Here is a 25414-nt window from a genome sequence, read left to right as displayed (position 1 = left end):
TCTATTACCGGGGGCCTTTGCTGGTGCGAGATGGATGTTGCCGCTTTACGAGACCGTATACAGTCTACCCTCGACCCCAATGCGGACAATCGACGCCAAGCTGAATTGGATTTGAAATATGTATGTGTGGGAATAGAGGCTCAGATCTGCTCAGTGTTGCATCATACTAATTTCATATTTCTCTTTAGGCCGAGATGCAACCTGGATTCATAAATGCGCTCTTGGATATTTTGCAGGGGGAACAGAACAATGCCGTCCAACTGTCGGGTAGGTTTTTTTTTTGTGGTGACAGTCCGGGCGATCACCCACCGCCCTTTTTTTTTATTCCACACCCTCATACAATAAAAGAGAGTTAATGATCTAACGTAACGATGATTTTCTTTAGCCGGTGTTTACCTGAAGAACCGCATCAACCGTGGTTGGTCCCCTGTCGAAGAAAGTCCGCTGCGCACACCGATTCCCGAGGAGGAGAAACCGGGGTTCCGTGAGAGGCTGATTCCCGCCCTGGCATCCACGCCGCCGAACGTTCGGGCTCAACTGGTTCCTCTTCTTCAGAAAATCCTTCAGCATGATTTCCCCGAGCAGTGGCCCGGTTTCCTGGACATCACTCTCCAGTTGCTGGGCATGAACGATGCCAACTCTGTCTACGCTGGTTTGCAGTGCCTGCTGGCCATCTGCCGTGTATACCGATTCAAGGCCGGAGAGAAGAGGGAGGAATTCGATAAGATCGTCGAGCACTCGTTCCCTCAGCTGTTGAGCATCGGTCTGAAGCTTGTCGATGAAGAGAGTCTGGAGGCGGCGGAAATGCTCCGCATCGTGGTCAAGTCCTACAAGCATGCTATCTACGTGGGTGAACCAAGAAGAGATGAGAGATTTCCAATATGGGTGGCTTAATGAGACTAATGCGATGGTGGTATAGTTCGAACTCTCGCCGCACCTTCAAACACAACAAGCGACGGTGGATTGGTGCACGCTCTTCCTGCGTATCATCGCTAAGGAGCCTCCTGCCAGCGCCATGAACGAGTCGAAGGAGGAGAGAGAGCTCAACCACTGGTGGAAGTGCAAGAAGTGGTCGTATGCCAACCTGAACCGTCTCTTCATCAGGTATGTAGATTGCGCGCAGTGTATGCGTGGGGCATTCATCTAATCACACTTCGCAGGTACGGAAACCCTACGACGATGAGCAAGTCGAGCACTCCCGACTACACCCAGTACGGCAAGGCTTTCATCACTACTTTCGCCCCCGAAATTCTCAAGGGATACCTGCAGGAAATCGACAAGTGGGTTTCCAAGGGACAGTGGCTCAGCAACCCCGCGCTTGCTTACACTATGATCTTCCTCGAGGAGTGTGTCAAGCCGAAGGCTATGTGGGAGCACCTGAAGCCTCACATGGACAACTTGATCGCTCACTTCATCTTCCCCATCCTGTGCCAGTCCGATGAGGACATTGAATTGTTCGAGACCGATCCCTCCGAGTACCTTCACCGCAAGTTGAACTTCTACGAGGAAGTTTCGGCCCCCGACGTTGCCGCTACCAACTTCCTGGTGGCCCTCACCAAGAACCGCAAGAAGCAAACCTTCTCCATCCTTACGTTCGTCAACAGCGTCGTGAGCAAGTACGAGTCTGCTCCCGATGACCAGAAGCTGCCCAGAGAGAAGGAGGGTGCTCTGCGCATGATTGGTTCTCTGGCTTCTGTCATCCTTGGCAAGAAGAGCCCCATTGCGGACCAGGTGGAATATTTCTTCGTCCGCCATGTTTTCCCCGAGTTCCGCAGTCCCCACGGTTTCCTCAGGGCTCGTGCCTGTGACACCCTGGAGAAGTTCGAAGCTCTGGACTTCCAGGATCCCAACAATCTGATGATCATCTACCGTAACATCCTTGAGTCTATGACTGACTCTGAACTGCCCGTCAGAGTCGAGGCCGCGCTCGCTCTGCAGCCCCTTATTCGTCACGATATCATCAGGACTTCCATGCAGCAGAACATTCCCCAGATCATGCAGCAGCTGCTCAAGCTCGCGAACGAGGTTGATGTTGATGCTCTGGCCAATGTGATGGAGGACTTTGTCGAGGTCTTCTCCGCCGAACTCACCCCCTTCGCTGTGGCACTCAGCGAGCAGCTTCGTGACACCTACATGCGTATCGTCGGCGAGCTCTTGGAGCGCAATGCGGCCAAGGGTGACGAGGATGCGTACGGCGATTTCTTGGATGACAAGAGCATCACCGCTCTGGGTGTCTTGCAAACGATCGGAACCCTGATCCTGACCCTGGAGAGCACCCCCGATGTCCTTCTCCACCTCGAGACGATCCTCATGCCTGTGATCAGCATTACTCTTGAGAACAAGCTCTATGACCTTTACAATGAGGTCTTTGAGATCATTGACAGCTGCACTTTCGCTTCCAAGTCCATCTCTCCCACGATGTGGCAGGCCTTTGAGCTCATCCACAAGACCTTCAAGGCTGGCGCTGAGCTGTACCTGGAAGACATGCTACCCGCCCTGGACAACTATGTTGCCTACGGCTCGCAAACGATGGTCCAGACTCCTGCTTACCTTGCCGCTGTTGTCAGCATGGTTGAGGACATCTTCCAAGATGAGAAGGTCGGCGGTGTCGATCGGATTTGCGGCTGCAAGCTCGCCGAGACGCTGATGCTGAACCTCCGCGGTGGTATCGATCAATACATCCCTGTGTTCATTGAGCTGGCGATGCGCGTCATCGACGCTGGCGAGGCCCGGACGAAGTCTTACCGCATCCACTTGATGGAGATGGTCATCAACGCCATCTACTACAACCCCGTTCTCAGTCTTCAGGTTCTGGAAGCCAAGGGCTGGACGAACAAGTTCTTCAGCACTTGGTTCTCCAACATCGACAACTTCCGCAGAGTCCACGACAAGAAGCTGTCGATTGCCGCGATCAGCTCTTTGTTGACCTTGAATGCCAATGATGTCCCGGCTAGCGTGCAGCAAGGCTGGCCCAGATTGCTCCAGGGAGTGACCAGGCTCTTCCAGACCCTGCCGGCGGCCATCAAGCGTATGTTCCCTGTCACTAACTATGTAAACAAGTGTACTAACTCTGCTATAGATCGTGAGGATGCCACCAAGGAGTCGGACTTCACCTTCGATGAGGAAGAGGACGAAGGTGATGAGGAGAATGACTGGGATGGCGAGGTTGAGTGGACCGAGCAGGATGAGGCTGAGGCGCTCTTGGAGGGCGATGTCCCCGATGACAGTGCCGCTTACCTTGACTTCCTTAACAAGGAGGTGAGTTATATTGAATCGGGATTCGGTTGGTCACCATTGACACATCATATAGGCCCAGAAGTTCGGCTCTTTTGCCGATGAAGACGAGGATGACCTTGATGAGGAGAGCCTGCTGGAGACCCCTCTGGACAAGGTTGAGCCTTATGGCATGTTCAAGCACGTCCTTATGAGTACGTCCATGTTCGACTATCTGAAGTGTATGGCCACTGACAATGAAATAGGTCTCCAACAAGAACAGCCCCAGCTCTACGAAAACCTTGCGAAGATCCTGAGCCAAGAGGAACAGCAAGTCCTCCAGTCCGTGTTCCACGAGGCTGAAGCGAAGGCTTTGGCGGCGGCCAACGCCGAGGCGGCTGGTGTCCAGACCAATGGGAACTAGAAGCGCTACGATGAACCCGGAGGGCTGACGAAACGAGCCAGTCGGTCTCTTCGAGGCAACGAACATCGCAACGAAATTCAAAAAAGAAGAAAAAGAAAAATGCCATCCCAGGTTGGATGTCTGTTTTGGCAGGCTTGTAAATCTTCACATCTGTCGTGGCGACGGCTAGTGTTGTCGAGCGGCCTGCTGGATACGTTATAACGCCATCTATGCCTTTTCTTATTTTCTTTTCCTTTGTCATTTAGAACAATTTTTTTTTTTCTGTCTCCTGTTCCGTTGACGTTTTTACTAACCCTCTGGTGATGTCCCCGGTTATTTTCCCAAAAGTTCCTTTTACCCCCCAATGTTCGAGTGCAGTGGTGCTGCAAATCCGAAGAGAATCGATTCCCCCCAATTAATCCTGTCAATTGACTTATGGTTATAATGTTGGACAACGTGAAGGCTATATTTATGCATTCTGCCAACCTGCAGCTGAGTATGAATGATCAGTGCTCTTTGTATGGTGGCCGATGGGCAGCGCGTGCTTTTTTGCAGTAATCTGAGTCCGTGCCTTGTGAGGCATTTAGAAATGTGTAAATACTGTGATACTCCTGTGAATGATTGCCATTTAGCTTAGCATGAAGCAAGTTGCTCCTCTCCAAGCCTGCGATTTAAGCTACTGGCCTTTCAGATTCTTGGCCTTGAAACTACCAGCCAGACAGATGTTAGAAGTCTATCTCAATACATAGTGGCCCAAGGGGGTTCAGCTGTCAGGCTCTTACAAACGGTGCCATACATGTATTGACTATTATTGAAGGTAGTGAACCGTTCTATCCAGTTATTAATGGATTCAAGTAAAGTGTATTACCATCACAGTATAGTTCCAAAATAGTTGTGATGATGTCGCCATCACCATATTCTCCTAGCTACATACAATTAATGTATTCTATCCACGATGGCTTGAATTGAAGAGACCTATTAACTATATGCCGGTTATTGACTGATAAGAACCAGGCATGTTAGTCAGACTTACGTAGAAGAGTCACTAGCAGTACGTTATACTATATGCATTCAGAGTCTTTATATATATTTATTCATTCATGTACCAACACAGCACGATTCTAATATGACTACTACAGTACGTAGACCTCGCAGTCCAACTATACATAACGACTTTCTTTTTCGTAAGGCAAAGCCAGAATCATCAAACAAAGATACTCTCCCACAGGGACTAATGTCAATCAAAACATCACAGAACTTGATGAATCCTTACACAAGTTATTCAGCACCCTGTATAATATTACATAAGCATTGATATCACGTGATATAGAATAAAGGAATGACATCATCGTCTCCAAGACTGATCATCTCATCATCGATCATTAATTGAAGCTGCCATTCAATATTACAATAGAATAGCGTTCTATCTGTTCTAATACTAGACTAAATAAGCAGTAACTTATAACTTAGTACTAAGTATTATCAATGATAAACATACTATGTACACCCCCCACACGATGAAACAAAGTATCTACGTAACCACCGCTTTTTACAAAGCCATCCTTACCTACACGTCATGATGATGTTTCCCAGAACCACTTTCATCCACCCCCAACGCAATTAACCTTGATTGACTGGGCCTGGGTTTATATCATAGCTAGCTGACTGAACTTGGGAAAATCTGGACCCTGAGTGAATTGATATTTAAACCCTTGATTCCTCTTCCTCTTCCTCTTCCTCTTATCTAGTAATCCAAGATTACCTACCTACATACCACATTCTATACCTATTCTATAATCCTCATATACCTACTTTATCCACCTAAACCTACCTACAGTAAGTCAAATCTTCCCCTCATTTCACAGTCGTCACGAATTAAAAATCTAACCAACCCACTCTAGTCCTTCAAATCAATTTTTGAAGAAATAAAGGGATTGAAAATGTCCGCCCCCAACGCCGGCCGCCAATCGCCCTCCCCCGAGCGCCAATCCGGCGCCCAGCAACAAGACCCTCCCTCGCAGGGCAAAGCCCAGCCTCAATATGCGCCGCCCGAACATGACGTCCAGGATCAGGCGGCCCAGACGGCTGGATTGTCCAGTAACCCCAAGCATCCGTTGGAGGATATAGAGAGTGCGAAGTTTTCGAAGGGGGGTGTTGCCTAACCCTTTTGTCTTTCTTTTTTTTTTTTCTTTTCATGTGTTTAGGGATGGGGGAAAGAATCGGAGAGAAATGTATTTATGATATGGTTATGATATGATATCACTTTTGGATTTTTTTGTTTTTTTGTTTTTTTTTTTTTTTTTTCTGAAAAAAAAAAACCCCCCCCTCACCTAACTAACCACACCATGCATCAGAATCGGCGGCTCCCTCTACCCCCACCTCGACGCCTCCTCCTTCATCCTCTCCCAAATCCCCCACAACCCCGACACCACCGGAACCATCACTCCGTCCTCGCTCTCTCTCGCCTACCAACTCTCCAACATCTACTTCCTGCTCGCGCTGCTCGGCGTCGCGCTGATCCACAGCACCTCGGAGCCCAAAGTCCTGAGAAACTACCTGGTGTGTTTGGCGGTGGCGGATCTCACGCATATTCTGGCTGCGGGGTGGTCCATGGGGTGGGAGCGGTTCGTGGATGTGGCGGAGTGGAATGCGCTGACGTGGGGGAATGTGGGTGTTACGGCGGCACTCTTTGGGTCTAGGATGGTGGTGCTGGGGGGTGGGTTTGGGGGTGTGGGTGGTGGTGAGAAGGTGAAGAGGAAGGGACAGTGAATTTGGTTCTATTGATGTACATACAGTGTAGGTAGTATGGGATGGATAGATGGATAGATGGATATCGGGGACCCGGGGATTATCAATCGCCGTTGTAAGTAGTCAGTCACACTAGTCAGTAGACAACTAAACAGGACATAGATGATGATGATATAACATTGAGATCGACATTTACCCTGTCTCAGAGTAAAAGGGAAGTATACCGATTAACCTTCCCCTTTCAACCAAATTAAACTATCTTTTCTTTGACCCGCTCGGAGTTATCCGATAGTTCATCATCATCGTCACCACCCCTTCCCCTATCTAACTAAGCTACCCTAACTACTCCGTACTAGCAGACTAACTTCTACTTCTAGCCTAGCTTACTATAGCAGATCCAACTAACACTTTATCAAGAATAGATAGACTATTGGCAATGGTCTAGACCACCCACCCCCAACCCCTAGTACCTACCCTGTGAATCTTCGGCTGGCTGTATCCATCTATCCCATGACTGGACGTTTAGTTAACTACTAAGTATGACCCCCGGTTCGGATCAAAGGAAGTGTATGCATGCATGCAGCAAGCTCAAGGTCTAAATTCAATTTCGATGAAGGAATTGCCAGTATGCTATGAGTAGTAGTAGTAGTAGTAGTAGTAGTAGAAATACATGCCCAAAGGAAGAAAGAAAGAAAGAAAAGAGAACAGGGATTATCCGAAATCAAGAAGAAGGTAAGGGAAAAAGGGGGAATGATCACAGGACAGAAGGGAAAACAAGACATCATTAACCAGACCAAATTGAATCGAATCAAGACAAGGAATAAAAAGAAATCGTCATATTAATCAGTTCAGCGGCTTACTTGCTTCTGTTTCCTGCTCATCCTACCTCTGCTGCCCAGTACGCGTCATATTACTGCTGCCCCCATATTGTTTGCTGCCTAGTCGTTCATCCATTGCGTCTAGATGACATCTGTTATTGCCCCAAGCTCAGACCACGCCACGTGTGTGCTACTAGTCTAGTTGGTGGGTACCTGACGTTGCAATTGCTGAAACAGTTGGTGCAGGGCTGGCGGGCCGTGCTGTTGGTACTCCCTTATGTGCGGGAAGAGGAAAGGGAGGCCCGGCGACGTTTGGAACTCCTGTCGGTAGGCCACAAAGTTCTCCGTTGGGTCCAGCAGGCACGCTAGTGCAGGGGGCAGCACCGGAGTCAGTGTCATCCGGTTGGTGGCGCTGTCCGTGTGTGTGAAGGTCGGGTTGGACGTGCTGTATTTGTACAGACCGCTGAGAATCGCCGTGAACGAGTGGTAATTGCGGTAGGTGTAGAGGGCCTGTGGTTGTCAGTACGTGGTTCTTTGTTATGCACTCCTGCAGAGAGGATAGGTGTGGTCTACCTCGACAATTTCCTGAATGTAGCCTATCATGTCTGGTAGTCCCGTGCAACATTCCCACACTTCCAGGCTTCGTAGCTCCCATAGCACTAGAAGTCGCTTGATTATGGCGTCTGGCTCCACGAAGCTCTTCTGACTCAACCCAGAGAAGTATTCTTCGTCGAGGGCGGTGGTGGTCTTGGCGAAATCGAGAGCCGGTGCTGGGTTCGTCAAATCTAGCTCGTCAAGTAAGGGAATTTCGACCGAAAATGGCTTCGTCCAGTTCATCTCCCGGGCGTGAACGTAAGTTCGTGTGAACCGTACCCCCAATACCGAGAGCTCGAGTAGAACGGCCTTTAGACTCGGCAGATGCTCCTTGAATAGCTGCTGAATAGGCGCTGCGATGAATTGGAAGCCCGGGTACGGTGTGCTGGCTGGTACTGGCTGTCTCAGGGCGTGTAGGCACCGGTTCACGGCACGGTGGGCGAATGGGCTGCGAGTCTGAAGATGCTAGTCCAGAGTCAGTACCTTGGCAGCGGAGCATCATGCTGAATATCAATCACGTACCTGTTCCACCTCTTTGTACTTCCCCAGCTCCTCCGGAAACATTTGCAAATAGTTGAGCAAGTGGACGTACAGCGCCGTATGTTGTTGTAAAAACCACTCTACCGAATGTGCTCGGTAGCCCAAGAAGTAACGGACCAGCTCCTCAAACGAAATCCGTGTGAAATGCAGATGACTCTCCGTGTCGATGGCTTCTGCTATTGCTATCGAGGGCATGTCACTGTCCCGCTTGGTAGGAAGCCAGCTCCAAGGCTCGAGTGGAGGACCGGAGATCTGACATCGTCGAATGATTTCCTCGACCTTCTGATAATGGGACAGGTTGTCGATGAATGCTGTCTCGTGCGGCTCCACGAGCGAGTAGAGAAACGCGGTAATGGCTTGGGGATCACGTTTCTGAAGAGACTTTCGCGGGAGATTGCTGTCTCGAAAGAGTCCAAATCGAATCACCCGCTTGATCTCATAGGGATCAAAGGCCCAGAACACAGTGGTGGCCTCGTCCTCCCACCAGCGATACGTGAAGAAGGTCTGGGGAACCTCGCCCGAGGGAAACAGTTCCAGGTAGGCCGGCTGTCCCGTGCCTGGGAACGGCACGCTGGCCGAAGGTGAATACGCAGACATGCCAGAAACAGTCAAAATGGCTCGCGGGACCTTGGTTCAAACAACGACGAAGGGGATTGGACGGTCCCTTTTGACACTGGAGGAGGCTACGATTCAGCAACAGAACAACATAGTGACGAAATAAGTAGCAGCGAACACCGTTGCCTTGCTCCCGGGGTTCTTTTATCCCTGTAGGTGTACTACCAATGTGTGTGATCGGAACCAAGCCCTTCCCGATGCCAGGTATTGATATCAACATTCTAGAACGCCCCCCAGGATCAGGCATATAGGGCAGGGAATAGACGACGTCAGATGAAACAGGCCGGGGACTAACCTCACGGAAACCGAAAGGACGAGAGGGCTCGAGCCCAAATGTACACAAAGGAAGGTAAAAAAAAAATTGGGTAGTTGACGAGGGCACACCGGCCGGCTTCCAGCAGGTTGAACGAGGGTGTAATGAATGGACCGGGAACAGGGACCGAAACAGAAACAGAAGTAGAAAACCAGATAAGGGGATTAATCCAAACAGCTAGCTCTATTGTATTGCACCGTGCATTGCACCATCAGAGAAATCTGCAGAAAGCTGGCCACGACGGATGATAGACCTTATCGTCCTTCAGCTGATGCAGGCTGCTTTCCGTTCTTCAAGACCTTTTGCCACGTTTGACAACTCACGGGGAGAGCAGCTGGATAGGCGAGGAGAGCTGCCATCAACGAAGCATAATATTGCTGCTCCTGCTGCTGCTACTACTACTGCTGCCTGTGGCATCCGAGCGGCCAGAAAGCATGGCGGCAGGTGGCGCATTACAGGACAGAAAGAAGAAGGGCAGACGAGGGCTGATCCAGATCCGAACCACTGGGACCCGGGAGCCAGGATAGGCTAAAGGGACGGAGATTACCTTTTGATACAGGAGCTGAAATCATGGCCAGGGCCTAGCGGTGGGCCGGCGACTCCAATCAAGCCAGTTGGCCGTCGCATCATTTAATCCTCGACTGGTGGCCAAGGGAAGGAATGCATTCTCCGGGCCCCTGGAAGGACCGTTAGGTCTTGGGGCCCGTCTAGGAGCAGCCGAGCAGACCCTCCCCACATGGGCTGTGAATAATAAACCGGATTCAAGCATCAATAATCGTCGTCTCCATAAATAATCGGGGCCGTTGGCAATAGTAGGACCGATAATAGTAACAATAATAAAGAACGCCAGCCAACGGCGGGCCAGTGGAACAAACAGGTAGTATTCTAGAGTGGAATAGAAATATGAGATAACCCTAGGAGGTATTAAAAATAATTAATTAAAAGAAATTGAATAAAATTGAAAGAATATTCAGAGAAAAAAAAATAAAATTAAATTGAAATCGAATATTTAGAAAGACGAAACAAGAAAAGAAAATAAAATAAAAATGGATAAAAATCCAAAAAGGAAATTGGAGTGAGAGAGAAATCATACACACTACAGAGACGAAAGAGAAGCGGTCAAGAAGATGGATGGAGCAAGAGGGAACAGATGGAACAGTGCGTGCACAACAGCACCCCGAGAGGGTCCTGGTCATGCAGGACTATTTCGGTTTCTGGAAGGTTCACTTGGGGCCGCATCTCATCGGCAATGAGACCAGACACAGAGGAAGAGACTGTGTGAAAGAGAGAAAGAAAGAGAGATCGATCTTGTTCGTGTTCCAGAGCCGTAGCGGTGTACAATGACAGGATATTAATGAAGTCAACTATACATCAGCCTCGCGGGAGAAGACGAGGCAGTTGAGCCACTGAGCAGCAGTAGCAGCTAGACTACAGTAAGAGCAGCTGAGCGAGAGGCGACCGACATTCGTCAAGCGCCAGGAGCACGGCTGAGAGTAAGCCAGAGGCAAAAGGCAAAGCAAAGCAAAGCAAAGCCATCGTTGTCACAGTCATGATGATGATGTCGAAGCATGAAGGGCTGATCCTCCAATCCCGCTGTGGGAACCCATTTACAGTAGCTAGCTTCCTAGCTTAGCTGGCCAGACAGAAATGCTGTGTCGAAAGCTGGTCGCACACGAATATCTCCAGCCTGCTAGGTAGTAGATAGTCTAGTCGTATCCATTTCTTGTGTAAGATTGAAAAAAAGAAAAATAAACGATCGGGTGGCTAGCAACCTCTCTTGCTACAGCTGCGACTAAATTAGTGGGTGAAGCGAGTGCAATGCAGAAAAGCGTATCGCCGCTGATCGGGGCGATGGCGATCGGGGGGGATTGCTTCTGGGCGAACAATTGGAGTCTGCTTCCTTCTAGCGCCCCCAGATGGCCTGATTGACCTCGCGGGTTCATCATCATTGGCTGGTCCTCAATTTTTTTTTTTTTTTTTTTTTTTCTTTTCTTTTTTTTACGCTTCTCAACTCCAGTCCAGTCCACCTCCCAGGATTGAATGATGACGATGGCGGACTGGGGAATGAATAGATAGAGCTAGACTGCAGTCCTCGGACGTGTCCACGCCAGTGTTACCCTCAACAGCCGACGTTGCATGTCCCACAGACCGGGGGGGGGGGGGGGGGGGGGGCAGACAGATGTGGATTCGGTCACCCAGGAAGGATTGACCATAATACCAATCGCAAGTGAGAGAGAGAAGAGAGAGGAGTAAGTAGTAGTCTGGAGAAAGAGAATGGGAGTCAATGGGGATTCGAGCAGCAGCGGAGGAGCTCGTGGCGGTGGGTGTCTTTTCGCCAAGCAGGATCCACCATCAAGAGAAAAAAGAAGAACAATTCAATTGCTCTGTTCGTCTGGTGTATTCCAATCGATCAATGAAGGAAGGAATGTAAATCCTTCAAAAATTCTTCCTCTTTGCATCTCCACGGTACCTGGTGCCTTAATTGATCCTAACTCTCAGGAACGCGTGGATACCAGAAGGTTGGAAACTATCGAGACAAGCTAAACTTCGCCTTCGGGTGGAAAATCATGGCGGGATTCGATGATCGAGCATAGCATCTCCACCCCGAAACTTCCATCCACTAGACTAGACTACCAAAGACCAGCCAGATATTGTGGCGCAGGGCAACAAGAGGTTGGAATCAGGGGCCCCGCTTAGGAGAAAACCCTGGTGTGCCCGGCATCAACTTACTGTCGAATTATCAGACTAGATGTCTTTCCATCCACTATGGGAGGAGGAGGCAATATTCTCGATGGGTCACAGCAAGAGGCCGAAACCAAAAGTTAGAAATCAGCCATCCGAATCAATTCTGCTGCAATCATCAGACGCCGGAAGTTGCGGGTTGCAGATAGCCACGGCAGCGCCGCTGCACACGGCTTCCCTCCACGTTGTGCCATTCACAAGCATCCCAGGAAGAGTAAGACATCTTCATCTTGGACTTTGGACCGGAGTACTCCGGCCAATGTATTCCGTGATGACCCCCGTCGTCGAGACCCGCTCATTCCGCCGCCGTTTTCGCGGCCACGGGGCGTCCCTTTGAGGAGAGAGAGGGATGTCCAAGAAGTGAAAGAATTGAAGCTTCCTTCATTCCCTCCATTCTGTGTCACAACTCACCACTTTTGCTTCCCTCGCCAGATTCTACGTCTAGGCCAGTATGGTTACCATCCTGCAAAGACAGGGCTGTGTCGCTGAGCTGTCGCATGCAGAGAGGGTGACCTGGAACCTCAACGCCCCTGTACTTACTTGCACGGCCCGGGAGGTCCAGACTCGGAGCGGATAGCCACAGCCATGGCAAGCGACAACTATTGATGGGTGGCTGACTGGGCTTGTATGTAGGCGGGAGGAGTCCTTCTGCAAGAGCGCAACGGTTGTCAGGACCTTGCCAAACCCTAGATAACTACCACTCGTAGTCCGTAGCCATGTTGTCACTCGGTTGCCTGGTTCCCCGTCTCCAACACGCCCGCTTACTTACATATGATGTCTACATACATACCTACACGATTGTTCTCTGTGTTTCCCGCATATTGTGACGTGACGTTGTGCGAAAACAATCGCTTTCACAAGCCATCTGCCGTGCAGGTGCGTGGGGGCTGCTTACAGCCAGAGCCTATAGCTGATCACTATGTGGGAAGCATTATAGCTTGGTCACCATTCCCGGACAGCAACCTGTCCCTCCAGATAGACGTGGCCTGCTAGACCCGGATTGGTTCCGGACGTGCAGCATGCATGAGCCTGGCTCGGAGGCTAAGGAAGTATGTATGGTGTGCGTGGACGAGTGCGTGTGTGTAGAAGCGAGTTAACGGGTGGGCTATGTCACCGTGGCTTGAGACAAACATCTCGAAAGCCTCGCTCACAGGCCAGGTAGGTATATAACCTTCGTACTCATCTACCAAACGGAGAGAAGACCACTGCCGAGCATCTTCTGCTTTTCTAGGGCTCACGGGGGAAGCAATATGTGAATACCCTTGGACTGAGCAACGGACACTGTGATACAAGTGTGCGCGATGCCACCATTCCCTCGATGATCGTGCCGCCTCGATCCCTCGGACGAATCCTGCCGGTATCCTGCCTGACATGGCCGAGAGACATCCAAGAACCTAAGGCACCTCCATCCACAAACGGAAGATGGTGGGCAAGCCTTTCCCAGACAAAGGGGGAAAAGAGAGCGGAGAAGGTGGACAGAGGGGAATAAGATACGGAGGTGGAAAAAGAAAACATTCAAGCAAAGGCGCAACCCGCAAGTGATGGATCGCAACCCCATCTTTCCCTCCCCCCCTGATCCTGTTTTCTGAGCTTAACCGAACCATCCCGAGCGCCAGAAGGCGTGGATCGAAGGAAAGTCCGACCACGGCGATGGTCGAATATCAATTATCAATCACAGTGAGATCGACTAGGTCAAGATGACTTGTCAGTTGACTTAACGCAAACTAACCCATGCGACATGGTGGCTAAGTCTGCATGGTCAGCACCCGATTAGTTTGGCGCTTCCTTTGATATGCCGAGGATCGAGGGGGAGGGAATCGGACCAAAGGGGCGCCGGCAGGAGGATGTATCCAGATGAATCAATTCCTCTCTTATCATCTCATCCCATCAGTGCGACTAGAGCGGCATCTGCAATCTGCACCGGCATCAGCAACCAAGAACTAAGATACCAGTCTGTCCGTCGAATACTCCATCGTCTCGTCATCCCACGCAACAAATCACATTTATTTATTTACTTATTTTTTTTTTCTATTATTTTTGTTCTCCCATTCTAGGTCCCGTCTCTTCTCGCTAAATCCCTCCTAATCCACTACCCCCCGCGGCTAATAGGGAGAGGAGGGGAAGAGAAAAAAGAGGAGAGGAGAAAGATGAGAAGATCCATATTGACCTGCAGCAGCCCAGTTGACGTGTTACATTCCTACTTGTAGCCTTGTACAGAGTAGATGGGCTAAAGGAGATGTTCGGTTGGCTGATTTCAACGAAACCAAGGCAGCACAGGAGACCGACCCCCAAGACTCGCAATTCCTCATAGTCCGATGGGTCGACACTGCACCAGGTCGACTTCGGCCAACTGCTCCAGCCACTGTTCATTCATCTCCAAGTGCAGCTTCCCTTTTGGATCGGTTGGCTCCCGCCTTGGGATGTGAGACGTAAACTTTTTCCCAGGACCCATGAATGGATTGCATCTACCATCGCACCCTGTTGTCCCCGGCACCGTAGTCCATCCCTGTTAAAGGTCACGACAGGGTGGACTTGAGGCGATGGGCCGTCCAGATAGTAGCATCTGCGCGAGTCTTACCATGGATTAGATAGATCTGCTGGGGTGGCACGGGAGTATCCGGCGGAGTTGCTCTGTGAATGGGTCGGGGAAATAGACAAAGCAAAGGGGGGACGAGGGAAGTTGGAGGTGGTAAGAATAAGAAATGTCCTACTGCAACTGGCCCAGTTATAAATTCCAGGAAAGGAATGAACTAAGGACTTAAACAGAATTAATGGTATCATACAATCACAGGCAGACAGACTTGGCATCTTGACCTTGCTTTAGTGTACATGTCTACGGTACAAGTAGTTAACAGGTGTAACTTTGTGTCCTGTAGACAATTCTTTCTCTTTTTTTGTTCTGGATAACGCTTCATATAATTATCGTAACCGGCGTCATACAGGTCCACAAAGCAAGACAAGATGTCATCGCCACAGCGGAATTTTTCAACGCTTTTATTTTTCCGGCAGCCTACATCACCTACCATGCCACATCTACTGGAGGGCACGGCGGCGGTCACGCTCCTCGGCGATGGAGAGCTTGACACCCTTGCCCTTGGGCAGGGAGATCCAGGGCTTGTCCTGACCGATGACGAAGACGTTGGACTCACGGGTGGCGAAGGTGTTGTCAATAGCGTCCTTGATGTGGACGATGTTGAAACCACCATCGTGGCGCTCACGGTGGGTGACGACACCGACACGACCCATGTTACGACCACCGGTGGCCATGGCGACAACACCAGTGTCGAACTTGACGAAGTCGGCGATCTTGCCAGTGGCAATGTCGATCTTCACAGTGTCGTTAACCTTGATGGCGGGGTCGGGGTAACGGATGCTATAAAGAAAAGCCCTTGTTAGCACGCTTTGTTCTCACGTTGCGGCTCCTTACTGTGTTCCAGCAAAGAACTGCGATTCTAGTTCTGTCGTCCTCCGCCGATCAACCAAAGCTTGGTCCAACGACTGAATGACGCGGAACTTGTAGAGAGTATGCACTCACGTTCTCGCATCGTGCGTAACCAAGAATGGGATCCCGCCCTTGCCGAGCTGAACACGCTTGACCTTGCAGAGCTTGTACTCGGCCTCCTCAGCCTGGATGCGGTGGACGGTGAAGCGACCCTTGGTGTCGTAGATGAGACGGAAGTTCTCGCCGGTCTTCTCGATGCCGATGACGTCCATGAAACCAGCGGGGTAGGTAGGGTCGGTGCGGACCTTGCCGTCGACCTTGATCAGACGCTGCATCATGATCGCCTTGGTCTCACGGCCGTTAAGGGCGTACTTGAGACTATAAACCTGTCAGTCCACCAATTCCTCATATTCTCTTCGATTCATTCGTAATCGTTGGATGGCTCGTACCGGTTGCGGATGAAGACGATCAGGGGCAGGCAGTCCCGGAGCTTGTGAGGACCGGGGGAGGCCTTGGGGGCGTAGGTTCCGGACATCTTGTCCAGGAGCCAGTGAGAAGGCGCGCTAAGGCGCTTCTGGTGCTTCTTACTGTACGAACATGGTGGTTAGTATTCAACTCCTCAAAATCTTCAATTCTTCTGCCGTAGCGACGAAAAACCGGTGAAAACGCAATTCCACCGATAATCTCGCTTCGTGCAATAAGAACAGCGTAGGGCGTGTAACTCACGGTCCGCGAGGCATCTTGGCTGCTTTGTCGACTTGAACCGGTTAGTTGTCGAAGTGTCGCGAGGAAAGGAAGGAGACGGAACAAGGACTTCAGCAGCTGATATCCAGCCCATCTGCATTTTTCGCTTAGCGGCTGGTGCCAGCGGGGCTTAGCCCTAGCACTAGTACCGTTCTTTAGGCCAGCCCCACTAATTCCGACCAGTACTAGCCTGGTGGGTCGCATGTCTTACATAATCAATACTGGGTCTAGGCTTCATTTCGTAGTATCGGGCTATTGTTCAATGCTTTTTGCTTTTAGTAACTGAAATATCTAGAAACAAAAGGATATCTGACGCCGTCTAATCGCTATATGCCATAGATCTCTTCACACGTTTAGATGTAGCCCTTGATGACAGCAACCTCCGCGTTGAGGATGGACGATCCAGCAGCACCGATAACGGTGTTGTGGGAAAGAGCAGCAAAGCGGAGATCAAAATAGCCACCCTCGTTGCCGTCGCGCACCCGTCCAACGCTAACGGTGTAGCCCTTGGAGATGTCCCGGTCCAGTCTAGGCTGGGGTCTGTCGGGCTCGTCGAACACCCGGATAGCCTGCGCGGGTGCAGAAGGAGCGCCCAGCTTCTGAGCCTCCGACTGGTACTCCCTCATGGCCTGGGCCACCTGCTCTGCGCTGGGAGCGGGGCGGTTCTTGAAGCGCAAGGAAACAAACGCCATGTGACCGTCAGTGACTCCAACACGAGTGCAAGTGGCGCCAACACGGAGACCGGACTGCTCTTCGAAAGCAGTAGCATCGGCGTTCAAGGAGCCCAAGATCTTCTGAGCTTCGTTCTCAAGCTTGTCTTCCTCACCGCTGATGAAAGGAATGACATTGTCCAGGATGTCCATGCTGGGGACACCCGGGTAACCAGCTCCAGAGAGAGCCTGCTCGGTGAAGACTTCCACCTCCTCAACGGGTCCAAACTTGGCCTGCAGGGCAGCGAACGGGATGACAACACCAATGACAGCGCAGTTAGAGTTGCAAACCAAGAATCCCTTCTTCAGGCCGAAGTGTTTGCGCTGGTGAGGGATGAGGTCCAGGTGGTGGGGGTTGACGGTGGGGACGACGAGAGGGACGAGAGGGTGCTTGCGGTAATTCTTCGCATTCGAGAAAACGGGGATATCGGCCTTGATGAATTCCATCTCTGTAACAGTTGTGATCAGCAGGTAGTATTGTCGCCTGGGCGAAGAACCACATACCAACGTCACCCGCAATGTCGCTGTTGAGTCCAGAGAAGACGAGATCGCAGTCAGCGAACTGTTCAGCCTTGCAGTCGCGAAGGACGAGTGTGCTAAGCTTCTCCGACATAGCCGTAGACTGCTTCCATCTCACGGCATCCTTGTACTGTTTGCCCGCAGAACGCTCAGACGCACCGACGGCGTGCAGCTCCAGGAAAGGGTGGTCGGCAAGGAGGAGGATAAACCGCTGGCCCACGGAGCCGGTGGCGCCCAAAACACCTGGATGTTATTAGCACTGCAGCCACAGACGAATCGCCAGTGTTGTATATCCATACCGCACTTCTTCTTAGGATACGAGGCCATTTTGTTTGATATCGAGTAGGTCGCTCTGCGATTCTCGTGATCTGATAGTTGTCAATTACTCGTCTTTGACAGTCAACGATACAACGACGGATGATTTAAACAAAAGCATTGGCATCAAAAATCTCAATTGGAACATGCTCGCGGGGAGACATGGCCAACATCCGGTTGCAGCGCCTTAACCGACGGAGCCCCGCAAGGGATAAAAGCACAGTTGTATCTCCACCATCGGCATTTTTGAAGATTGTGACACGATAGACGAACTGGTAGCTTTGCAACAGCCACAATGTCATTGAACTATGAGCAAATCAAGCAAATCGCACTCACCTCTTGGACAATGATGCGGAAGTTGGAAAGGGACAAGAGTGGCGTTACCGATTAAAACTGCGATATCGCTCCGGAGCACATCTGCCCCGCTGTGACTCAGCCCTCACTACTGACTGACTAACCACTCCGTAGCATTCTCCGCCGATCTGATTGGTTGATTGCTCCGATCTTATAGAAATGTGAATGGCATCATTTTAGGGCCTTGAACTAGACCATAAATGGATGGGGTCGATATAATTGAAAGTGACATAGTTGCTATGAAACTAGCCATTGATATGTACAGCCTTTTGCCTGCTCCTATTTACTATGCATATGCCATCCTCAGCTGAGAGATCAAATCGCGCCATCTATGCTTCGTCCTCATAATCGAAGATCTTGCCAGGATTCAATAACCAGTGTGGGTCGAGAGACTTCTTGATGGAACGCATAATTCCAATCGTGGCTGGGCCAAGCTCCTTTTTCAGTGAATCTTTCTTGCCCAATCCCACACCATGTTCACCCTGAAAACTGGTCAGTCATGCTTTCAGGTACAAGTTCAGGTTGCGGATGTCTTACAGTGCAAGAGCCTTCCATTTCTAATGCACGATCAACCATGTCGTACACAACCTTCTCTACTCGCTCCCTTTCTTCTTGAATAGTGCGATCATATAAGATACTTGCGTGGAAGTTGCCATCTCCAATATGCCCAAGAATACTGGCAAAGATTCCCAGGTCATCGAGTTCTTTCTTGGAGATTTCTACTATGGTTAGCTAACATCCAGGTACTGGGTTGTGGGAAAGCATACCAATAATGTCTGGCAATCTAGAGATCGGCACGGAAACATCGGTTGACCATACTTCGGATCCTCGCTCTCTTAGAGCCAGCATACTCCATAGCGATTGTTTTCGCGCAGACCATAAATCGTGAGCTTCTCGTTCATCTCTTGCAAATTCGAACGAGCTTGCGTTATTGTTTTTTGCTAGTGCTTTGGTCAGGTTAATACTATCCGCGACCCCAGCTTTGGTGCCGGAGAACTTGAAGAATAGAGTGGGCAATTTCTTCCATGTTCTTCCAGTTCCTCCAGCGCGGTTGATGACATCCATCTGTATCTCATCAAGAATCTCCATGCACTGTACTTGAATTCCTTTTCGAACAAGCTGCATGGCAGTGGATGCCGCATCACGTACAGTGGGGAAGGTCACCACGCCGACACGAGTCTGCTCTGGAATCGGCGTCAATTTCAGGGTAGCTTCAGTCACAATACCAAGTGTTCCTTCAGACCCAACAAACATGCCTGTCAGGTTATACCCGGCTGAAGTTTTACGTGGACGGCGGCGTGTTTTGATGACACGGCCATCTGCCAGCACGACAGTAAGGTTAATTACCCAATCTTTCATGGTCCCGTATCTCACGGCATTGGTTCCACTGCAGTTTGTTCCAATCATACCACCTATCATTGCAGACGGTCCAGGGTCAACGGGGAAGAAAAGGCCGCTGTCCTTAATCTTCTCATTCAAATCCATCCATTGAATAGAGGGTTGAACCACCACGTCCATATCAGATTCGTGCAACTCAAGTATCTTATTCATCGTCACGAAATCAATGGTCAATCCGCCTAGAGGGGCCGAAAAATTGGCCTCCAGACTAGAACCTCCGGAGTAGGGTATCATTGGCATTTTGTATTTGTGACAGATCTTGGCGATCTTGGAAACATCCTCTGTACTCGCCGGGTAGGCAATGGCAACTGGCAGACGATTAGCATTGACGCTGGACCATTCTGAAAACCCATGTTGTTGAAGATCGTCCTTGTCGGTGCTGATGACCTCATCGCCTAGCGTGGCTCGCAGTTCTGCAATGGCCTGTTTCAAATCGAGGTTTAGTCAAGTCCTACACATGATACACTATACATATATATATTGAGAACACGGGAGAGTTGGATAGTTTTCTACCTTCTCAAAATCCTTCGCAGATCCATACTTGGGATGCTTGCTATTCAAGGACTGGGACTGTCCGCTCGTCACAGCATATGCATAGCCGACGCCTGCAGCCAAGGCAGAGGCTAACAGGGTCCTGCCTGAAGTCCGCGAGCCTGAACGGTTGCCAGAAGGCCCAGTATTGGCACCGTTCTCCTGTCCAGCATTGCCGTCATTCTTGTCTCCTGCCTTTGAACTACCAGCCCAACGCACTGCTCCTTGAAGAGGGAAGGAATAGCGTGGCGAGAGGGCGCTGGGCCAGCATTGAAGGGCGCGGAGATGTGCGGGGAATGCCCGAGGCACCTGGCTGAGCGGCCGCATTGTCTCACAAGCTCGTAACCACGGAGGAGTGAGGAATATTGCTATGTGTAAGATCAAGGGTTGAATTGAGCAATATATATTACATTCCAAGTCCGGTTATAAAAGACATACTAGGCCTCGAAGGCCGAAAATGGGGTCTCCGATTATCCAGTCGTAGCCAGTTATAGGAGCTTGGCCTCGGCGCGAGGGGAAACGTCATCGGGGCTAAGGATGAGACGTACAGCAGCTATCGGAAAAAGGCCGAGTAGAATGCGATAAACCTGCCTTTGCTGGATAGTGGAAATAGTCTTGTCCAAGTCTAGAGGTGCGGAAAAGTAGGTTCACCCCCACATTGGTGAAGGTTTGAGCAACGATGATTGATCCCCCACGTTTGAGGGGTTGCTGCTTATCATTGAACGCGATCGGCCAAAACTCCGATGGTGCCTCAGGAACACAGGCAGGCTACGACTTGGCAGGAACAGGCACACATGGCTCGGATTGGACCGAAAAGGGTAGATCATCCTGCAAGAAAGCTATACCTTGTCATTCTGAAGGACAACGTGAATGCATCATGGATAGTGCTCAATGGAACATTTTGATAAAGCAATCGCCGGCTAATCTTGCATCATATTCTTCGTCCCCACTTGCTTATCTGCCAGGCTCCATATGGGCCCGCGTCCAGCTGTTGATGGGGCAACCGGCTACATACAGAACATCAAATCCTTCCCACCGCAGTCAAAAGACAAGCTAACGATAACCTCGTGGGGAACGGCACGCCCCATTTTATCTGTGGCCCTTATTCAATTAGCTCATGAATACTCACTCCATAGATGGAGTCAGGTTAGCAGATATGCCAGATCAACAGAGTATTCGCTTGAGTCGCGAGGTGGAACGCCTCGTTACCGCCCCTTATGCACCTTCATTTCAGGTAAACTCCGCTACTCCACGCGAACATCTTAGGTCAATGCGTTATTTGCTAATCTCTGGCACATTTAGGACCTATATAGCTTGACTCAATCAACAACGTCACAAAGCATTCGACTGTGGGCCTCTCACAAGCCCTGTCAAATCGGGGCTCTAGTTGAAGTGCTCGTGGATGGTCTATCGCGCTCTCGTTTCGCGTTGCCTCTACTTGAGACATTCGGTAAGCTCATTTCTGTATTAGTTGCATTGGCTTGGCTGATCTCCGGCAGTTTCAGCACCCGCTATTCGGGATGCTTTGCTGGAGCGACATCCATGTCTTCTCGATCAGTTCCTTGAAGGTGCTATCGGCGATGACAAGGCAGAGGTTTGTACGCCCCTTATTCAAAGAAAATTGCTAGCCGCCTGCGGCGGGCAATACTGTCGAGCTATGAGCTTCATGGACTGACTTCCTTAGTATGCTTTGGTGTGCACCGCCATCCTATCGTCTCCTCTACCGCCTGAGTTCATGATCCCCGCACGCTTGACACAGTTTATGGAAAAGATGATACGTACGATGGGAGAAGATCCCCGTGCAGAAAACATCCTTCCTCTGAACCAAATCTCTAATGGCATCAAAAGATCCCCTCGGCTGCTCGAAGAAATCCCGTCGCAGGTGATGGCTAGCCTTCAGGTAGAGCTCACGAAAACGCTGCGTAACCTGAGTGACCACATGGGCAACCTTCTCTGTCTAGCAACCTTTGCACGCATGGCTTCCTTAGAAGATCCGGGGACCGAGAAAGGCTGTGTGCGGTTTGTTCCGTCATGGTTGCAAAGCGTCAACCATTTCTTTGGCCCCAAGCGGGGTCTCAAAACTTTGGACCTCGTCGTCCTGCGCGTTATTCTCGCTTGCTCTGATAGCTGCAGTGACTTAACGGTAGACAAAGCAGCCGAGAGTATTCGTTTGGCCATCGAGATATGTGATAGAGTTGAGCCAGAACAGAGAGAGAACTGGGTCAAGGCAAACGGCTCAAAGATTGCCAAGCTACGGGAGAAGATCACCAGGAGTGGTATTGATTCTGGAGTGCAGATGCTAGTATGTGCTGGTTCATCTCGTATCTGCGACAATGTGGAAATATGCTAATCATCGTCAGGGTGCGACATTTTTGGCATCGCTGCTTCCAGTTGCCGCATTATCAACCGATATAGCCCGAGTTGCTGTCGATGGGCTTAAAAGTCGAGACAGCAAGTTCGTGCTAGGTGTGCTGACATCAGAGTATATACCACGCCTTGTAGGGGCAAGTGTGGTAAGTAGGCCCATGTTGCCATCTGGGGCTATACTAACTCAATCAAGGCGTGTTTAGGCGTGACCGCGATACGCAGCCTTCTTGAATATATTGTGTCTTCTTTAGATACTACCAGCTCGCCGAGCCTGACTCATATTCTGGTGGCCAAGTCGTTGGTCACGGGGCTGCATTCGGCATCGCTGAACTCCGCTATCTTTGCGGAACCTCTTGAACAATGTCAGCAAGTCCTGTGGAAAATAACTGAGAGCTTCCCGAGAAATTACGCTTTATCATCATGCCACGGCTCTCAAGAATGCGGAGCTGCACGTTCACAACTGGAAAATGAACTAATATATGACATTTTATCCTTCTACCTTCACGCACTGCTATCACAGACCACAACTCAGGACACGATAGCTGGTAATGCCACCCTGCAGATGTTTCTGGCTCAAAACAAGCAGCTACTACACGGCCAAAAATGCTCGTTCTCAGAAGCAGAATCATCTCGTGCCGCCAAAACCTATACGACACTCAACGTCCGTGAGGGTGTTTCCGCGCCTAGTTCGCGGTCTGACTGGAGGAGCTCTATGTCAGAAACACTCATGCTTAATGCGCGCGTGTCGAACGACAGCCTTATGCGTAAGATGGAGGAGGTGTGCTATGATCTCGAACAACGATGTGATGATGTCGAAGCCCCACTGCGGGCGATGGAGCAAGAGCGGAACGCGATTTCAGCCGAGGCGCAGCAGCTAAGGGAACAAAATGGCGCATTGGAGCTGCAAGTTCAACAAGCATCCGATACAATGGGCGGGCTTCGGCTGGAGATTTCTCGCTTAGAGACCCATGCGGAAGCTGCATCCATCCGTGCTGAAGAATTGTCGGCAACTCTCGACGCAGCTCGGAGAGATCTTGAAGACCAGAGGCGCGAGTTTCAAGACAGTATGGCAAGCGAGGTAGAAAAGGCCCGAACTAAAGAGTTGGACTTGGTCGCATCTATAACTGAAAGAGATGATCAGCTGGAATCGTTGCAGGATGAAATGATAGCCCAAAGGGCCGAGAACACAAGCCTGCAGAACGCTCTAGATGAAGCCTCGAAAGAGAAATCCTCCTTAATCAAAACGAATGACTCCCTCAACCAGAATATGGCGGGACTTGAAGAGAAGCTCCGACAAAGCGAACTGCTTCTAGTTCAAAAGGATGAATACAGAGGGCAGATTCTATCCGAGAAGGCAGAAACTGAGAGAGGAATGGAAACCCTTCGCATCCAGGTAGGATTACTGATTTTTCAATGGCAGGAGTTGAGAGATGCTAATGGGTTTATGCAGCTTGAGGAAGAGAGGATGAAATCCCACCAGTTGGCGTCCACGCTCGAGAAAACCGAAAGAGGCCTTCAAGTAGAACAAGGAATTGTCCGAGATTATGAGGCGCAACTTTCGGCGGCAAGTACAAAGGTACAATCATGGATTGATTATGTACGGAAATCCCAGTTTCTAATGCACATTTAATAGTACGAGACCCAAAAGGAAGAAATATTCTCGCTGCGTATGGCCATGCAGGCAGCCGCATCCGACGCCACAAAGGAGCTGCAAGCGAAGGATAAGCGGATACACCACCTGGAGAAGAAGGTAGGACAAGAAGCCGCCAGAAGCAGCGATTCCTCTTTATCTGTGGGCTTGATCATTAACTAAACTGCCATGTTAGGTACAACAACTACGAAATGAGCGAGCCGCGAAAGCCCGGGAATTTTCTGAAGCCCAGCAACATATCGGACGCCTTATGGATGTTATGGGGATCCGAGCTGATACCGACGGGACGAGACCCCCGAGCAAACAGACGAGGAAGTCTAGTGCAAGGCCCTCCTCAACAACCATGACACAGCAAACGCAACCGGCGGAGGACGAGCTCCAAACACAACCGGAGAACTCACAGGTGGAACCGTTTGAAAATAATCTGTCGTCTCCTCCTTGCCGGAGCCCGAAAAGGACTATGGATAATGCATTTCCTCCGGCTGATCCATCATCGCAGCAAATAAGGGGAGGCAGAAAGTCTAGGAATGTAACACCCCAGCACAGGCGAACACCCCTCGAAGATGCCGACCTAAATAGCCAGCCGTGCGCACAGCGAAGCCCCGCGTCACAACGCAGCGAATGTGGCACTTCCGACCAAGTTCGGACTCGCGCCAGCTTGGAAGAGAACCAACTTCAGCACATAGACCTGGACATGGATCTGGAGTTTTCGAAGGACTTCCTCTTCACAAGCACGTCCTTGTCCACGGCCAATGATCCGACACAGCAGTAGTATGAGGCTTGCATGAATAATGATGATTTTTGTATATATGTTAGTTGGTATGATAGCCTTGGCTATCGTTGACGCGCCCTAAATTAGATCCGTCCGGTTCTGAAGTACCTAGATTGAGGGCTGGACCCAGTACTAATGGACACAGTCCAAAGCATCATCCGTATTCATTTACGCCACATTGAACTCTCGGTCTGTAGCCCCCGGTCAGGTTGCTCTGTGGCGGCGCATCGGAAGAGTAGATGGGCCATAGCCAAACGCCCGGAGGCTCCACTCAATGGTGTCATTGTGAGAACTCATCTCGCCTGGTAGAATCTGCAAGTGCTGTGGCTGGTTTCGTCTCATTCACTTTTCGGCTCTAACCATGAGTTTGGTTGGTCATCGCAGGAAGTTTCCGACTGGTCGAGCCACATGGCTGAGACATTATAAACACTGAAAATGAGAGAAAGCCCCAGGCCGCCTTTGTTATTCTCACTTCTGCTTTATCTTGACTTTCCCAGCCCTCAGATTAGTGTAATGTGCACTCAGGTCTAGTCTTGTCCGCAATACCAACCACAGAGCTCTCCTCGATACCTGCTCCTTCAGCTCACTAATACCTCCAGTCAAGGTCATAGTCTCAGATAACGAA

General features: G+C 50.3%; 8 protein-coding genes across 8 annotated transcripts; 4 read left to right on the top strand and 4 right to left on the bottom strand.

The window, feature by feature from the left end:
• Positions 1–30: 30 nt before the first annotated feature.
• Positions 31–3637, top strand: BO85DRAFT_378669 (putative nonsense-mediated mRNA decay protein (Nmd5); the record flags this gene model as incomplete). Its single annotated transcript, XM_025656308.1, has 8 exons — positions 31–120; positions 189–267; positions 386–846; positions 920–1104; positions 1161–3028; positions 3080–3258; positions 3311–3428; positions 3480–3637. The coding sequence occupies 8 exons, from the start codon at positions 31–33 to the stop codon at positions 3635–3637; spliced, it is 3138 nt and encodes a 1045-aa protein (XP_025512657.1).
• Positions 3638–5240: 1603 nt separating this feature from the next.
• BO85DRAFT_480219 (uncharacterized protein) lies at positions 5241–6519 on the top strand. The gene is made up of 3 exons (XM_025662995.1): positions 5241–5452; positions 5518–5753; positions 5971–6519. The coding sequence occupies exons 2-3, from the start codon at positions 5557–5559 to the stop codon at positions 6383–6385; spliced, it is 612 nt and encodes a 203-aa protein (XP_025512656.1). The 5' UTR covers positions 5241–5452; positions 5518–5556; the 3' UTR covers positions 6386–6519.
• Positions 6520–7264: 745 nt separating this feature from the next.
• Positions 7265–9130, bottom strand: BO85DRAFT_98292 (uncharacterized protein). The gene is made up of 3 exons (XM_025665822.1): positions 8299–9130; positions 7756–8241; positions 7265–7692 (listed from the first exon to the last, which is right to left on the bottom strand). The coding sequence occupies exons 1-3, from the start codon at positions 8911–8913 to the stop codon at positions 7381–7383; spliced, it is 1413 nt and encodes a 470-aa protein (XP_025512655.1). The 5' UTR covers positions 8914–9130; the 3' UTR covers positions 7265–7380.
• A 2294-nt stretch (positions 9131–11424) lies between these two features.
• On the top strand, positions 11425–11891 carry BO85DRAFT_98276 (uncharacterized protein). Its single transcript, XM_025665821.1, has one exon. The coding sequence runs from the start codon at positions 11519–11521 to the stop codon at positions 11786–11788; it is 270 nt and encodes an 89-aa protein (XP_025512654.1). The 5' UTR covers positions 11425–11518; the 3' UTR covers positions 11789–11891.
• Positions 11892–15019: 3128 nt separating this feature from the next.
• Positions 15020–16168, bottom strand: BO85DRAFT_490928 (40S ribosomal protein eS4; the record flags this gene model as incomplete). Its single annotated transcript, XM_025663684.1, has 4 exons — positions 15020–15359; positions 15522–15806; positions 15878–16015; positions 16155–16168. 4 exons carry the CDS (start codon positions 16166–16168, stop codon positions 15020–15022), a joined length of 777 nt encoding a protein of 258 aa, XP_025512653.1.
• A 257-nt stretch (positions 16169–16425) lies between these two features.
• On the bottom strand, positions 16426–18081 carry BO85DRAFT_452158 (aspartate-semialdehyde dehydrogenase family protein). Its single transcript, XM_025660760.1, has 3 exons — positions 17701–18081; positions 17387–17644; positions 16426–17331 (listed from the first exon to the last, which is right to left on the bottom strand). Exons 1-3 carry the CDS (start codon positions 17726–17728, stop codon positions 16526–16528), a joined length of 1092 nt encoding a protein of 363 aa, XP_025512652.1. The 5' UTR covers positions 17729–18081; the 3' UTR covers positions 16426–16525.
• Positions 18082–18281: 200 nt separating this feature from the next.
• Positions 18282–20666, bottom strand: BO85DRAFT_403429 (oxidoreductase, FAD-binding protein). The gene is made up of 4 exons (XM_025657227.1): positions 19982–20666; positions 18838–19891; positions 18608–18789; positions 18282–18552 (listed from the first exon to the last, which is right to left on the bottom strand). The coding sequence occupies exons 1-4, from the start codon at positions 20324–20326 to the stop codon at positions 18400–18402; spliced, it is 1734 nt and encodes a 577-aa protein (XP_025512651.1). The 5' UTR covers positions 20327–20666; the 3' UTR covers positions 18282–18399.
• A 405-nt stretch (positions 20667–21071) lies between these two features.
• Positions 21072–24941, top strand: BO85DRAFT_452155 (uncharacterized protein). Its single transcript, XM_025660759.1, has 9 exons — positions 21072–21233; positions 21302–21449; positions 21499–21593; positions 21684–22301; positions 22360–22512; positions 22560–23759; positions 23817–23942; positions 24000–24116; positions 24193–24941. The coding sequence occupies exons 1-9, from the start codon at positions 21156–21158 to the stop codon at positions 24787–24789; spliced, it is 3132 nt and encodes a 1043-aa protein (XP_025512650.1). The 5' UTR covers positions 21072–21155; the 3' UTR covers positions 24790–24941.
• The last annotated feature ends 473 nt before the right edge of the window (positions 24942–25414 follow it).

The sequence above is a fragment of the Aspergillus piperis genome (assembly GCF_003184755.1).
Source record: "Aspergillus piperis CBS 112811 unplaced genomic scaffold BO85scaffold_18, whole genome shotgun sequence".
NCBI classification, from domain to species: domain Eukaryota; kingdom Fungi; phylum Ascomycota; class Eurotiomycetes; order Eurotiales; family Aspergillaceae; genus Aspergillus; species Aspergillus piperis.
This window is presented reverse-complemented; position numbering and strand designations above follow the sequence as displayed.

What these genes read in the sequence shown, in the direction of transcription:
- BO85DRAFT_452155 (XM_025660759.1), top strand. Translation starts at nt 21,156, where the DNA reads ATGCCAGATCAACAGAGTATTCGCTTGAGTCGCGAGGTGGAACGCCTC. An exon ending in CTTATGCACCTTCATTTCAG is followed by an intron (nt 21,234 to 21,301) that starts GTAAACTCCGCT and finishes TGGCACATTTAG; the next exon opens with GACCTATATAGCTTGACTCA. An exon ending in ATTCTGGAGTGCAGATGCTA is followed by an intron (nt 22,302 to 22,359) that starts GTATGTGCTGGT and finishes AATCATCGTCAG; the next exon opens with GGTGCGACATTTTTGGCATC.
- BO85DRAFT_452158 (XM_025660760.1), bottom strand. Translation starts at nt 17,728, where the DNA reads ATGGCCTCGTATCCTAAGAAGAAGTGCG. An exon ending in GTATCCTAAGAAGAAGTGCG is followed by an intron (nt 17,645 to 17,700) that starts GTATGGATATAC and finishes AATAACATCCAG; the next exon opens with GTGTTTTGGGCGCCACCGGC. An exon ending in CGACATTGCGGGTGACGTTG is followed by an intron (nt 17,332 to 17,386) that starts GTATGTGGTTCT and finishes CAACTGTTACAG; the next exon opens with AGATGGAATTCATCAAGGCC.
- BO85DRAFT_403429 (XM_025657227.1), bottom strand. Translation starts at nt 20,326, where the DNA reads ATGCGGCCGCTCAGCCAGGTGCCTCGGGCATTCCCCGCACATCTCCGC. An exon ending in CTGCGAAGGATTTTGAGAAG is followed by an intron (nt 19,892 to 19,981) that starts GTAGAAAACTAT and finishes GATTTGAAACAG; the next exon opens with GCCATTGCAGAACTGCGAGC. An exon ending in AAATGGAAGGCTCTTGCACT is followed by an intron (nt 18,553 to 18,607) that starts GTAAGACATCCG and finishes ACCAGTTTTCAG; the next exon opens with GGTGAACATGGTGTGGGATT.
- BO85DRAFT_98276 (XM_025665821.1), top strand. Translation starts at nt 11,519, where the DNA reads ATGGGAGTCAATGGGGATTCGAGCAGCAGCGGAGGAGCTCGTGGCGGT.
- BO85DRAFT_480219 (XM_025662995.1), top strand. Translation starts at nt 5,557, where the DNA reads ATGTCCGCCCCCAACGCCGGCCGCCAATCGCCCTCCCCCGAGCGCCAA. An exon ending in GAGGATATAGAGAGTGCGAA is followed by an intron (nt 5,754 to 5,970) that starts GTTTTCGAAGGG and finishes ACCATGCATCAG; the next exon opens with AATCGGCGGCTCCCTCTACC.
- BO85DRAFT_98292 (XM_025665822.1), bottom strand. Translation starts at nt 8,913, where the DNA reads ATGTCTGCGTATTCACCTTCGGCCAGCGTGCCGTTCCCAGGCACGGGA. An exon ending in AGTACAAAGAGGTGGAACAG is followed by an intron (nt 8,242 to 8,298) that starts GTACGTGATTGA and finishes ACTCTGGACTAG; the next exon opens with CATCTTCAGACTCGCAGCCC. An exon ending in ACATTCAGGAAATTGTCGAG is followed by an intron (nt 7,693 to 7,755) that starts GTAGACCACACC and finishes TGACAACCACAG; the next exon opens with GCCCTCTACACCTACCGCAA.